We start from the raw sequence: 14,443 nt of genomic DNA, 5'->3' as shown, positions 1-14,443 counted from the left end.
ACAACAAAACAAATTAAGGTTTTTTTGTGTTTTTTAGAACACTTCCACTCTGTAGTAAAGTTACTACTCTTGCGCTTTAACGTGGCACAAAAGCAATAAACTAAGGCAACCCTGTAGAAGGTATTTGTAACGCCGTTGAACTTTGAGGATCCTAAATCCTCTCATCCGCCCCAGCAGATTGAGCAATAATTATGGATACATAAATTCCGTGGTGTGGAAAATGAAGAAAACGTTTTGACGATAACATTCTTTGTGTTATAACTCTTGTAAGCGACGAACGCATATTGTCGCCTATTAAAAACCGCATCCCCCAAGTAGTCGCATACATAGCATTATCCTCACAACCCGGTGTATGTTCTAACGTGTTCCTTCTTTTAGCGCATACTCCGTGCGCATCGTCTGCCCTACTTACATTGACTTTGGACCACGTTAAAGCGTGGTTACTATACATCTGTGATAGTGTGAGCAATGAGTTTTGTACCCCTCCCACCCTAACTACGACCATGCACTTACGTTTATATGACTAAAATAATGCTTTCTATCCCCTCAGCCACCATAAATCGGGAAAGAAAAACAACATTGCAGTCTCAGCCATGACTTTGCTTGCATTTATGTTTTTCTTGAATATACTGCAAAACTGCATCAAAGAACACATGGACCAGACAAGTACGCCGACGAACATGGTAATGATGGTGGCGGCCCGACAAGAGCAAAGACAAGCGGAAAGAAGAAAAGACGAAGAAATGTTTGTTACAGACGATAATCTTTTTAAAAACACAAAAAAAGTCACAACTGATAAAACTGATTTAACGTATTCGATAAATCTTTCAAAATGTGAAGTCTTTACGAATGTTACCGTTAAAAATAAATGTATAGACCATATTTTAAGTGCATTAAATGTATAATCACTTACTTAAAGAATTCAATTACATTCTGTATATTAGAAAAGTTATTTTAATACATACTATTTTATAGTACCTAAACATTTAATTGTTTAATTATTGGTACCTATATATAATCTATTAAAATAACCCAACTACAACAGTTCCGATTATAAACTCTTTTTAGCTTAAGCACTAAAATAAGTGACTTTCAGAGCCTAAAAAAGGAGATGCGTTTTCTTTAATCATTCGTAGTTAATGTATATTATAATAAAAAATACGTATAAGACTCGCTGCTGCCCGCAACTCCGTCCGCATGGAATTCGATTATGTCGCAAACCTCCATTTTACATCTTTAGGAGTTAAATTTTTAAAATTTCTTTCTCAGTTTCATTTAAGTTCTATAAAAAGCAAATCTCCGCAAAATTTCAAGTTTTTAGACCCAGCGGTTTAGGCTGTACGTTGATTTTATCCTTTTATATATATACATATATATATAGAAGTGCTAGAATAATGGTTTATCGTAGTTACTTACACTATCAAGTCGACCGGCTCCATTTGCAACATCTCACACATTCACGAAGTGTGTCCTTGAATAAGTCATTTGCACATTTTGCATTCTCTTTTTATCAACGATACGACACAAACCAACCCGCGGCACTCGCGAACTTGGACACTTTACGATATACGATATACCGAGATGTTCATAGCATTTTTAATATGTAATAAATCGAAATTAATAGTAATCAGTCCCACTAAACGCCATTGAAACATGTCCGTCTCTTTACGCCGACGCGATGCGAGACCAGCAAGCGCAGTTTGCCTTGCGCAAACAGTATCTGCCTTCTTTCGGTAATATCTACAACTTTTATTGTAATCGCGGCAAAGACAAATAAATATCACGTTTAAGGATGAACAATTATTACTTGTTTACATAAAATTAAAGTAGTTTTGATCTTTTATTACAAAAAAAAAACGTTTTCAAAATAAAACACATTCTAGGTTAACAATAATGAAATCAACGGTATTGTGATCGATACCAAATAAACAAACTGTTTTGTATTTGTAATCATTACATGTATTTAACGAAAAGTTATCTTTTTAATTTGCTACCACATTTTAAATAAGTGCACTAAATACTTACGTCTCTTTTTAGAACTTTCAAATTATTTATTTATATTTATTTATTTGTTGTCCAACCCTCACCATATGTACAATAGAACTAGAATAGATAGAGATGTTTGTTTTGTTGTAATAAAAAAAAAAATGAAATTCTTGTAGTATATTTAATACATATTATTTCAGTTACATTTAGTTTAACGTACGAAACTAAAAAACATAAAATCAATGTACCTAATTTTATCATTCACCGCAAAAAGAGATAATGAAAAAGTTGACAATAATTAACAAAATTTAAATATACAGTCTTTCGTTACTTAACAGAAATATTCTTCAATTGCAGTGCAAACATCTTGCTCTTACGGGTGAACTACTAATGAAAACGTTATTTGTTTTAAATATTTCTAATATTTAGTACTTAAAACGCTCAATAAACTTTGTTTGAGTTAGAGCACTGCTCCCCATTGTAGGATCCATCATCCGGTCCCAGTTTGTATGTCCGACCACGAAGCCAATGGCCCTCATCTTCTCCTGTTTCTTCCGTTCCTCCAGGTCAGCCCACCGAACCTTTAAGAGTAAACAAAACCGTCTAGCTGATTAATATCCGTCTATTAACAACTACAATTTGCAAACTACATTACTGTTCGGCACTTACCCTCTTCTGGCCTGGCTTGGAGGGTGTGGTTTGTACCCAGTCATCGTCGAGTTGAAGGTAGTCTTCCATTGTTTTGGATGGTCGGAGGGGCTTGCTGATTCCATCGAGTTTAGCTGCAATACAAATCTTTGTGAAAAAAATAATAAACACAGCTTTAAATATTATCTGTGTACGACTTTCTTTTTTATTTTGATAATAAACACAACAAAACAAATTAAGGTTTTTTTGTGTTTTTTAGAACACTTCCACTCTGTAGTAAAGTTACTACTCTTGCGCTTTAACGTGGCACAAAAGCAATAAACTAAGGCAACCCTGTAGAAGGTATTTGTAACGCCGTTGAACTTTGAGGATCCTAAATCCTCTCATCCGCCCCAGCAGATTGAGCAATAATTATGGATACATAAATTCCGTGGTGTGGAAAATGAAGAAAACGTTTTGACGATAACATTCTTTGTGTTATAACTCTTGTAAGCGACGAACGCATATTGTCGCCTATTAAAAACCGCATCCCCCAAGTAGTCGCATACATAGCATTATCCTCACAACCCGGTGTATGTTCTAACGTGTTCCTTCTTTTAGCGCATACTCCGTGCGCATCGTCTGCCCTACTTACATTGACTTTGGACCACGTTAAAGCGTGGTTACTATACATCTGTGAACTATCCTATCTCACAGTTTGTCTTCATCAGCCGAACGAAGTAAGTACGCAAGTCCCATTTACTCCTTTAAGAGTAGCTACATCCGTTAAAAAACCCAAACTTTTACCAATTTTTAAATCCAACTAATACACAGAGCAAATCCCTCCAAAAAATTTTTTTGGTCTATTTACTTACCCCATGTATTAATTAAATTTAATTTTGCACATCAATTTGAATATTTTTAACGAATGTATGATTAATAAAATGGAGCACAGTAAAGAACTAACAAAAAAAAATATTTTCATTGGATGATAATAGACGCTTTTTGGATTTGTCTGCAACTTGTAGCAGTAATAAGTGGAAAGGTACAGTCACAGTTAACAGTTTATGACATCATCAATTTACTTGATCTACCTTTTATAAATCCCACAATTGGTTTTTTTACGCGATAGAACAAGACAATCCCAGTACTTGCTTTCGAGAAGTACATGCAGATTTCATGAAGAGTATTACGAAAATGACATCCATGTCCCGAATAAATGTCTTAAAAATCCATTTTGAAACAAAAAGGTTCAAGCATTTTACAAATAAAGAAAGCATAATTTTTTCAGCATTTAAAAGCATTTAAAATTGTTGTCGTACATAGGAGAGAATTTTAAGTCACATTTTGCTTCAACACAATTACACAGGCGACGTTATTTTTTTTTAATAAGGTTTATCAGAATAAATGCATTTATATAAATATCACAACCAGCACACAAGAAAAATTATAGTTTATTACACATATATATACGTACACTATGTCTGATGAATACTCTGGAAAAGTTAAGGGAAAAGAAGATACATTAAAAAGAAGTAGAATAAACCATCTCGCACCACTCAGTGATATACATAAACATGAGGGTTGTCAACTTACCGAAAGCCCCAACTGCTCCGGCAATGATAACGATAATGCGCATTCGCGTTTATTTTGTGGTAATACTTTGCCAATCGAACGTTGAGTGCAGATTATTACTAATCAGTACGTACACTGACTTGTCTACGAATCAGCTGTTTGCGAAGGTCACGAATAGGTATGTGTGTTTCGTCGAAAGTCGATGAGATAACGCGGTAACTGTTCTCAATCATTAACGACTGTTTAACAGGGATACTTTTTATGCACACTTTTTACATCCTCTACGTTGTAGTACTATGACGAGATACAGTCTACAGTACCTTCAGATGTTACCCTTCAAATATTCCGGAATACTGATCAGACATAGTGGACAATGTACACGTGTATATGTCATTAAATATTAAAGAACATAAAGAAGAGCAAACATGAGTAACTTCCTCTGTTTTACTGTCTCCATTCATGAAGACTTAATAACAGAAGATCTAGCTGAAATAGACCCTTATATTGCATTTTAGAGGCCCTTACTAAGGGTAATTAAAAATTTTCTTCTTAAAGCCTGTAGAATATGCCCATTTTTAATATCCCTAAGTATGAAAAAGTTTATCATGACATGAAGTCACTTTTATTTAACGTTTCTTTTACATACATATCTAAAATTTGTCTTTAACCACAGTGGCCTTGAAGCAAGAATAAGAAACTTAATAATTAATGTACTTAAATTAGGAGATTGTTAAGAAATAAATAAAAAATAAGAGTCACAATTAACTTGCAGACATGAATTTCGCCCATTTCAGTGCGGACGTTTTCCACGCGAAAGTAAAACGATTGAAACATGCGTCGGTAAATTAAATTGTGTGTTACAGTAATTATGTAGAGGTAAGTATCTTTTTATCTGAACTTTATTCCTATTATCATCGTTGTAGTTCTCTTACATTATAAGGTATCAAATAAAGGAAATGCTTACACCTTTATAAAGGAAATATAATAAAATATAGATGTTTTTTTAATAGTTTTACACACATATACCTTTCTCAAGAAGGATAGTGTACGTTTTCTAATAATAGAAAAAAAGTATCGAAACCTTAAACATCAGTGTGTCAATAGTAGATGGGTGTAACTAAAAATATATACGTATAACACAAAACTAAACAATGTTACGTGTCATCAAGTGGCACTATAATAAACACTTTAGCCATTTAACGGAATAATTCATGGTAGAGAGAAACAAGGCGTTCCTCAATGTAATATTAAGTTACTCAGAGAATATACGTAAATACCTCAGCAATTTAATTGATTTTATTGAAAAGAATAATATCACTGGTAACTAAAAACTTACCAAGATTGTCTTGACTTAAGTCGAAGGCGTCCCATTTGCTTCTACACATATTCTCCTGCAGGAATTCTCTCTGTTTAAATATTATTAAGACCAAAAAAATACAATAAAAAATCAACTACCATTTGAAGTGACGCCACCATGATGAACCTATTACAGAGCACTGAACCTCAAATAGCATTATGAAAATGGCACCAAATTTACTTTTATTTAATTAAAATACCAAAAAGGGTAACTAAACAGCAGCTCGGCCGACTCACTATATCTGAAACAATTATCTTACCTCCTGCGATTCGTCATTATTGACACTCGGTGGCGAATTAATTTCTTCCATTTCAACTTCTGGAATTGATCCAGACTGAATTAAACTCGTTGCATCCAGAATGGGATGATGTGTTGGGGTGGTTTCCCATCCAGATACACATTTCTGGATTTCCGCCTCAGTGCGTCCATGAATATTTCTTTTGGTACAAGTTTGTACATCCAACTCTAACTGACAAATGTAAACCTACAAAGAGTTGAGCCATGAGTTATTTGCCTCAATCTCAAGTTTAACTATGTATACCTGAAAACCATTTTGTTTTGCGTAACTCCACATTTCTCCGAAATATTTCACTTTTTCGTTCACATTATCGACGATTATAAATGGAAAGTAACCATCAGTTACGGTTTTTTTGAAGGCTTTCATCAACGATTGCCTGTAAGAGGCTTCCATGCATTCTTCATACTCATAAACCATATCTTTGACTTTCACTTTTCTACCATCTTCGATTACTTCTTTCTCTTGTTCCACCATAAAGTAATCATCCAATGATAGAATTCTAGGAGCTGATCCACCATTTTCAACCTATTATTGAAACCGTAATATTAACTGAATAAAGTTGTTCTTTAAAGTAATGGAGTACCTCTTTATCTTTGATTAACTTTGCTAAAGTTGTCTTTCCGCTTCCAGGAGGTCCTCTAAGAATGATGACTATTCTAGAGGGCCGGTTATATCTCCCTGGTGGATGCAGTATGTCTTCTATTAACGTAATATTATTATTTTTGTTCTGAGGTGTTTGTTTTGCATTATCTTCAAACTGCATCTGTTCATGAGCTGGTGGGGGTGACCACTTTGCATATTGGGGATTGACACTTTCTGAAACATTATCCCTTCTTGAATCTAATTTACGATCTGAATGCACATTTCTGTGACTGTCACTTCCAAATGATCTACGATTAAAATCTTCTCGATCATTTGACTTTCGATCAAACGATTTACTGTCCACTTCGTCATAACTTCTTTTATCATCATGAATTCGCCTTTTCTCGAAGGACCTTTCATTGAAAATTAATTTGTCCTCGCTACTTCGTTTTCTATCATAAAACACTTTTTCGTCAGAAAAAAAATTGTCATCTGAAGACATATCCTCGTATAATTTTCTATCGTACAATCGTTTGTCTTCAAATGGTCTTTTGTCCTCCACCGATTTTCTATCATATCTTGAATCATTATAGCCTCTTTTACTTTCGAAAGCTCCCCGATCACTGGGACGGTCAAACAACTTGTCTTCGTACTTCTGTCTCTCATACGAAAAATCGTCTTTTCTATAAGAATCATAAGATCTAACCGATTCATTTGTAGGATACCTCCGTAGCTGTTGAGGTTCGAAAGATCTTGTAATGATAAAATCAAATTCAGAATAGTTTTTAAGCGACTCTTTCAACCATTCTGGTCTTTGAGGTAATGGAATTCTATTTAATGGTTTATGACGATAATCAAACGAATGAACAGGTTCCACAATTACTTCAAACTCAGCTGTAAAACAAAAATAATAGGGCAAAGTTTTATTATACAACTACCTACCTACATAGCTTAGATGATTTATGCTCGTAGTCAATAACCATTTCAGGTTTCCATATTTCCTCCTCTTCTATTACTGGCAAATCATTAGCAGGTAAGGGGTCGATAGGAAGATTGGGTTCTATTGTTAAATGGGGTTGATTACCAAAAGAATCGTGCAATGGTGCAGAAGATTCAAACTGGTTTCTCGGAAAGTTATCATCTTTAATAAAATTACCAGGACCACCTCTAAAATTTTCATGATTTTCGTAATTACCGGGCATCTGAGGGACACCAACATTTCCTAATCCTGTAGGTCCCCTTCCTAATTCGTGACCTACTTCTGATGGACCGAAATTGCCGGATATTTTTTGTAAATGTCTGTATTGATCATTTTCAGAATCAAATCGTCTGTCAAAATTAACCCTTTCATCTCTAAAAACACCAGGTCCTCCCCTTGTAATGGTTTCAAAATTACTTTTACCAACTCTTCGATCTACATCAAAGTTTCTGTCTTTATCAAAACCACCATATTCTTTTTCCAAAGTATCGCTTTTTAAAAAGCCACCTTTTCTTCCAAAACCATCTGCATTTCGTCCAAAGTTTCTATTCAAATTAGCAGTATTGTCCATGTTTTCGAAGGGTCTAGGTCCTCTTTCAAAACCGAAATTTCCAGTATTATGTGTTCCAGGACCGTCTTCAAATTCTCTCCTGAATCTGTTTCTTTCAAAGTTACTTTGTGGTGTATTAAGGTCAGTTGAAAACGATTCATTCAATATGCCAGAATTTCTTCCAAAGTTACGATTATTTCTTTCAAGGTTTCCTGGAACATTTCCTACAAAATTTCCAGATCCCCGATTAAAAGTGGGGGGACCTGTATTGAAATTCCTTGAATTCTTGTCAAAACCACCAGGTGATTTTTCAAAAGTGTTGACATCTCGTTGGAAATTGCCTCTTTGAAATCCACCCTGATTTCTGTCAAAATTTCCCGAAGCTCTGTTAAAATTTAAATTACTACTTTCCATCTCTGGTCCCCTATTAAAATTGCCAGAATCAAAACTAAATCGCCTCAGATTATCAAAATCTCCAACAACCCTTCCTCTACCAAAAGCATCATTTCTGTTATTTATTCCCTCATTTCCTCTTCTGAAATTATTCGCATCATTTGTACAACCTTGACCATAATTAAAAATTTTCGAACCAGGAGTATTTTGATTTAGATTTGGCCCGAAACTGTTTGCAAATCCCTGAGGATTATTGTAATTATTCAATTTTCTATTTGGATCGGCATTATATTCATGCTGACCGAAAACTTCTGGAACATCTCTCGCATTATCGTTACCTCTCAAATTAGAATCATCGGTAAAACTATTCATACTAGTTTCCTCGTATTGCTGACCTTCAGTGCGTGCATTATCGTTTGGTCTTTCCTGACTTTGTGAATGACTGTCAGAAATTTTGGATAAAGCCATTCCCACGGGAGGAGGTTGAACGGTTTGATTTTTAGAGACCATATTTAATATGTTCATAAACTTCGCATCTCCCAAAATCGAATCTAGTCCTTTAGAAATAGCGGCAAGATCAGGAACATTAACATTTTTAGTATTTACCGTATCATCTGGTTCATCATCTTTGTTATCTACTACTAAGTCCAAACCCGGTATACCGTCGGTATTTGCAGGTTTCAAAAATGGTGCCGAACCATCTCCTTTTTCATGACTCAATAAATCATTTTCGTTATTCACAAAATTTTGGGGAAGATCATTAGGTTGTGGCTGTTCGTCCTTTAAATCAGAAGGTAATTTCTTTTCTGAAACACTATTTTGTTTATTCTCATCAGTGGCGGTTAAAATCGATCGAGATCCACTGTGTTCCGTTTGAGGTTCTGTCGAAGGAGCTGCGTGTGGAGTTGCAGGTTCTGTTTGACTACGAATTTGACCTTTCGCTTGATTAGGTTTATTTTGAGCCAACTTGGGGTCTCCCAACAAACCCAAACGTTTACGTCTCATTTGTTCTCTCCGTTCAAGGAGCTGCGCTCTCCAGTTTTCCCATTTTTTTTCGTATTCTTTATACTGTGCCTTATCCGGATGGTTTGCATTTTGCTCCTTCCACTTCTGAAATTGAGCCTCCCATTCTGCAAACTGTTTATCAAACTTTTTTTCTGCTTCCGAAAGTTCCTCAATATTAGTTTGAGCCGATGGCTTTTGTTGTGTCGATCCAGTTTCAATTAATTCTTCTTTCTTCAATGGCCAAGCACTACCAGCTTCCTGCTGAAATCTACTCTTCTTTGGATCCCCGTAATTCGGCGGTTGATTATAAGGCCTTTTATTTCCGAAATCGTTTCTTGCGGTAACATCACCAGTAATTATTTTTGGTGGCGGTTTCGAAAAGTTTGTCGGTTGACTTGTTACTGGTTGATTGTAAGAACTGTTACGATGAAAACCTTGATTCTGCCACCGATTATCATCAAAATTACCTGTATAACCAGGTCTATTATCACTGATTGTTTCGGATAATTGACCAACTCGTGAATGAGTTTGATAACCAGGTGGAGGCTGATTAACTGCAGAATAGCCGATACGAGGTTGCGAAGCCGTCGTAGTGGTATAATTTGAAGGGTTTGAAGGAGCAGTTGTGTATCCCGAATAAGCAGGAACTGAAGGTTCAGAAAAGACACCACTTGGTGGTTCCTCAGGTGGCGGAGGAGGTTTAGATTCAGTTGGAAGCGGCGGGGGTACACTAGTGCTTGGCAAGTTGGGTTGTAGCGTAGGTGGCGTTTGAGACGTTAAAGCGCTTAGTGTCTTTGCATACTAAAAGGATATGTTCATGTTTAAATTAAAACAACCAAATACCAAAAAACCGTTTAGATGATGTACCTGCGCTCCATACTGCTGTTGCCACTGTTGAAACTGTTGCTGCCATTGGGCCCATTGCTGCCAATTTTGCTGCTGCATATGAGCCCATTGTTCAGCAGTGTAAGGTACACCAGTTGGGGCAATGTTACTAGGATTTACTACAGCCGGGGTTGGATTTATTAGTGGGGTGGTCAAAGGCGCAACTAAACCTGGTTGTGCAGTCCCACCTCCGGGCCATTGGGGCCACGACATCTCTAAAACGACTATTATATATGACTTTTGCAGAAATACCCTATTATATAGGTTACCTTCGATTTACCTTCTCGCCTTTCTGGATTATATTTTCTGAAAGGGCTAATAAAACAATACCATGAGAATAGACATTCAAACCAAAAGAGAAAGCAGCCCCTCGATATTTATCCAGGACTTTTCAAGGCTTTAAACGCCTTAAGACGACTACATAAAAATTCAGTGTTCAAGAGAAGAGAAAACATATTTATTTTGATAATACATCCGGAAAGTATTATATTTAAACAAAAAAGTAAGTGTATACGTAAGGCTTGTAACGTAGGATTTTTTATTACAAAGAAATGTTATAGATGTTATTTGTTTGTCAATGTGTGTGAAGTAGGAGTCACTATAATACGTATTGTGTAACGAGCTCGAGAAAATTTTCGATGTGGTAATTCACAATTCGATTTAATTTAATTAGAATATGAAAACCAATCATATACTTAAAATTGTCACTTAGTTATTTAATACTATCGTCAGGCGGTTTTGACTTCTTAATTTAAACATGAAGTCTCAATTTTAAATTTTTCTTTATAACAATAATTACAACATACAACAGAAAATTCCAGGGAGGAAATTAAACGTATATCAATTATTTACAGTTAGTCATCTTATTATAAGCTCACATTAATTTTTTATTTTAAATTCATAGTTTATTGTGTACTAATTTTCCGAAACTGTAAGTACCTACATAAGAAATACTATTTAAACAAATACGCATCTCTATCTGACATGATTAAACTTTACTTAATTGAAATGTACAATTCTGACTAGTTGCGCCAGGCAGTACTTTTAAGGATTCAATAAGATTAGAGTATCATCAAAAAGGTGGCAATACTAAGTACCTACCATAAGCTGAAGATAAATGTTTTAATTGATTACAACTATTTTTAGAATCTATTAATAAATATTCACATTCCAAAGTAATATCTCTAAATTTCAATTTCTTTTTTGTGTTCAAGTTGCAGGTTATTGAAAAGTACTACGTGCTTTGCAAACTTTCAACTGGACTGGTTTCTAAACATTTTGACTTCATTACTTTAATAGGTTCAAGAAGTCTTGTCCAACAAATGTTTAGCAAGTACAGTACCATTTATAGGTACCTACCTACTAATATAACCATTACAATTACCAATAATGGAGTACGTAGTTTAAGCAGCTTTATTATAATAATAACAATAATTAAATAATTAAAACGCATTTACAATATACAACATAGTTATTTACAATTACTTAAAATACATACATACACATATATATATTATGTGTACGTATATTAAAATTTATAATAAAGATACACAACACTATTATAACAAATTTGCCATCCACTGATTATATACTTGAGCGGCTGTCACTTTTAAATGAAGAAAAACGTCACCCCTCCCCCCAATTATTATTTTTGGCTCCCAAAATAGAAAATCAAACAATATCGCCGTATACATGTATCGAACTAACGATAACTAAACTTTCCCTTTCACAGCGCAAAAGCGATACGTTTGTTTTAGTTGCTGCACGATATTAAGTAAAATATGGTAAATTTAGCAAAAGAATTTGTGTCATTTCGATTATTTTTTTTAAGAAGCAAGCATGAAGGGGTCATTTATTGATCACCAAAATAAAAATCCTTACATTCAATAAATTTTAATTAGCTACAAGTCCTCTGTTGCAGTTCATTATTTGTCAAATAAAAAATAATAACAACAAGTATAAAAAGTGAATAAAAACATTTTATTTGTAACAAACAATACAAAATAATAAGTAAAACTTAATGTTGATGTTATTAGGACCATCAACTTAGTTTTAATAGGAATTTAAAAGAATAAAAATGCTTGGTTTCATTTACATTTATTCAAAATTTTGAAGCTTGTAGTACAATTCTTAAAAAAAAAATGTGAAACAAACCCAGGCGTTCTTATCTCTTTTTTGTTTATATATGTTCCACCAAGTATTAAGTTTAGCCATCATCAAGATTATTGAATATACAATTATTGAACGACTCGCTTCTGAGTTTGGAAGATTTTTCAAGTAAGTAGGTGGTGGTTAGCCAAGAAGTTTGACGTCCTTTCATAGTTGATCACATATTTGCACCACAACACTGTTCACACCGATTTTTTTACGTTACTTTAAACTAATTATGGATAAAATATTTTTTTATATTACGCTACATAACCGAATTAACCTTCTTTAAAATCAATATCGTAATATGTAAATATTTAACGAATAAACAATACGTTACGTAAAAGCTTTTGTTCAATAATCTACTATTTTTTTTTAAAAAAAATCTTTTTTTATGCCATTTTAAAACAAATGTTATATCGAGTGCCTAACAAACTGAAAACGTAAAATTCTTTTTAACATTTTTTTTTGTATTGGGGTCATCCCTCAGAATTTCATCTTTTTGGACCTCCCCCTCCTCCCCTTCATCGCGTTAAGCCACACTTTCAACGATCACCTAACAAATATTACGTCACAAAAGAATAACTTTGTGTCGTAATGAAAAATTTTGAAAACTGCCAATTTAATAAAAAAATTAAAATTAAATTGAACTATGAACATCACATTTCCTTTGACCCCCTCCCCCTTTTCACATCACGTCACGCTGAGCAATACCACTCCCTCTCCCTTATTTGCGAACTTATTTTATTAGCATCCCCTTGTGAAAATAGATAATATATTTTATAATAATAGATGCTAATACTGCTATANATAGTTATTTAAAACTGTGCAAAACAAATAAATATGTGTAGATAGGTATAAGATGTAATGTGATTACAACTAACTATTATAAAACAAAAAATTACTCCAATCAAGTTATAAACTGGGCAAATATCAGCATTAATATTATCCCTTTTGTATTAAACAATAAGGCCTTATAATATTTCTGAAAAAACTGCATTCAAATTTTATAAGTTTATTATTTATTGGATACCAAAACTTGAAATATTATATGCAATAAAATTCAAACTGGAAATTAAAACTTTTTTAAATTTATAGCTGAGTTTTAATTTCAAATTATGCTTTTGTAAAACCAACAGTCCAAATTCTTACACTATCTAATGCTTAAAATATAATTTAATGATGTTTTAAAATTGATCTACAATATTAAACTGAAAATAATTAAGAATGCCAACTATTTAGCACTTTTCTTCCTCAAAATAAATCCTACCATTATATAGATATATGAAGCATTAACCATTCTAAAAGGACCTGTATGAATTAATTCAGTTGGATATGTAAACTATTATACCAAAATTTTCATCAAACACAAACAACTCGAAGTATAATTACAACTTAAAAAGATTACTTTCACCAGTTCAGTAAAGAAAGGCTGCAATTGCAGGAGTCTCATACCTGCATGGTATTGTTTGATCATTCTACATAGTTGCTGTAGTTACTCAATTATATCCCTATATTACAATTAACACAAATATGCACGAATGATTGAAAATTATTTTGCAGGTACATATTAAATTACTGCATTTTAATTAGAAATCCTTGCAATGGTTTACTGGCATAGACACATACAATATCATTTCTTCAATTAACTATATCCCTATAGCTTTTATAATTGTGAACTATGCTTTCGTTTTTTATCTGTAGGAAAACCATTAATCCATATCTACCTATATTTATTTCTTACTATAAAAAACAACTTACTTTAATTCTCACCTTATATTATAATCATGGAAATGGCCGCAACACTGTCAAGTGCAATTTAACCTGTAATAAGAAACAATAAACGTCTAATTTAACTAAAAAGAATTTCAAATATGTTATTACCTTCTTCTATGCTCACTATTACTTAAATATATAAATTGCTTTCATAAAACACGTTAATTCTGCAAGGATTTATATTTCTAACGATCTGTCACTTATGAACAAGACTGTGAAACAAAAATCATTGATAATGAAGATGCATTCATAACCATTCATAACATTCATATAAGAAAAACC

At 33.6% G+C, this 14,443-nt stretch overlaps 1 protein-coding gene across 6 annotated transcripts; it reads right to left on the bottom strand.

Moving 5' to 3' along the window:
• Positions 1–2,162: 2,162 nt before the first annotated feature.
• Positions 2,163–14,405, bottom strand: LOC108733283 (YLP motif-containing protein 1-like). Of its 6 annotated transcripts, none has more exons than XM_025976019.1 (11): positions 14,270–14,405; positions 14,147–14,209; positions 10,507–10,552; positions 10,220–10,461; positions 7,372–10,153; positions 6,427–7,319; positions 6,087–6,368; positions 5,805–6,029; positions 5,525–5,594; positions 2,656–2,768; positions 2,163–2,567 (listed from the first exon to the last, which is right to left on the bottom strand). In XM_025976019.1, the coding sequence occupies exons 4-11, from the start codon at positions 10,448–10,450 to the stop codon at positions 2,412–2,414; spliced, it is 4,752 nt and encodes a 1,583-aa protein (XP_025831804.1). In that variant the 5' UTR covers positions 10,451–10,461; positions 10,507–10,552; positions 14,147–14,209; positions 14,270–14,405; the 3' UTR covers positions 2,163–2,411. The 6 variants fall into 6 exon arrangements, with proteins under 6 accessions (XP_025831804.1, XP_025831803.1, XP_025831802.1 ...); XM_025976018.1 differs by having other exon boundaries at positions 10,220–10,452; XM_025976017.1 differs by having other exon boundaries at positions 14,159–14,209.
• Positions 14,406–14,443: the final 38 nt, after the last annotated feature.

This window comes from Agrilus planipennis, unplaced genomic scaffold, assembly GCF_000699045.2.
Source record: "Agrilus planipennis isolate EAB-ADULT unplaced genomic scaffold, Apla_2.0 scaffold12, whole genome shotgun sequence".
Classification (NCBI taxonomy): domain Eukaryota; kingdom Metazoa; phylum Arthropoda; class Insecta; order Coleoptera; family Buprestidae; genus Agrilus; species Agrilus planipennis.
Note: the sequence above shows the minus strand (reverse complement) of the source record. Positions and strands in the feature narration are given on the sequence as shown.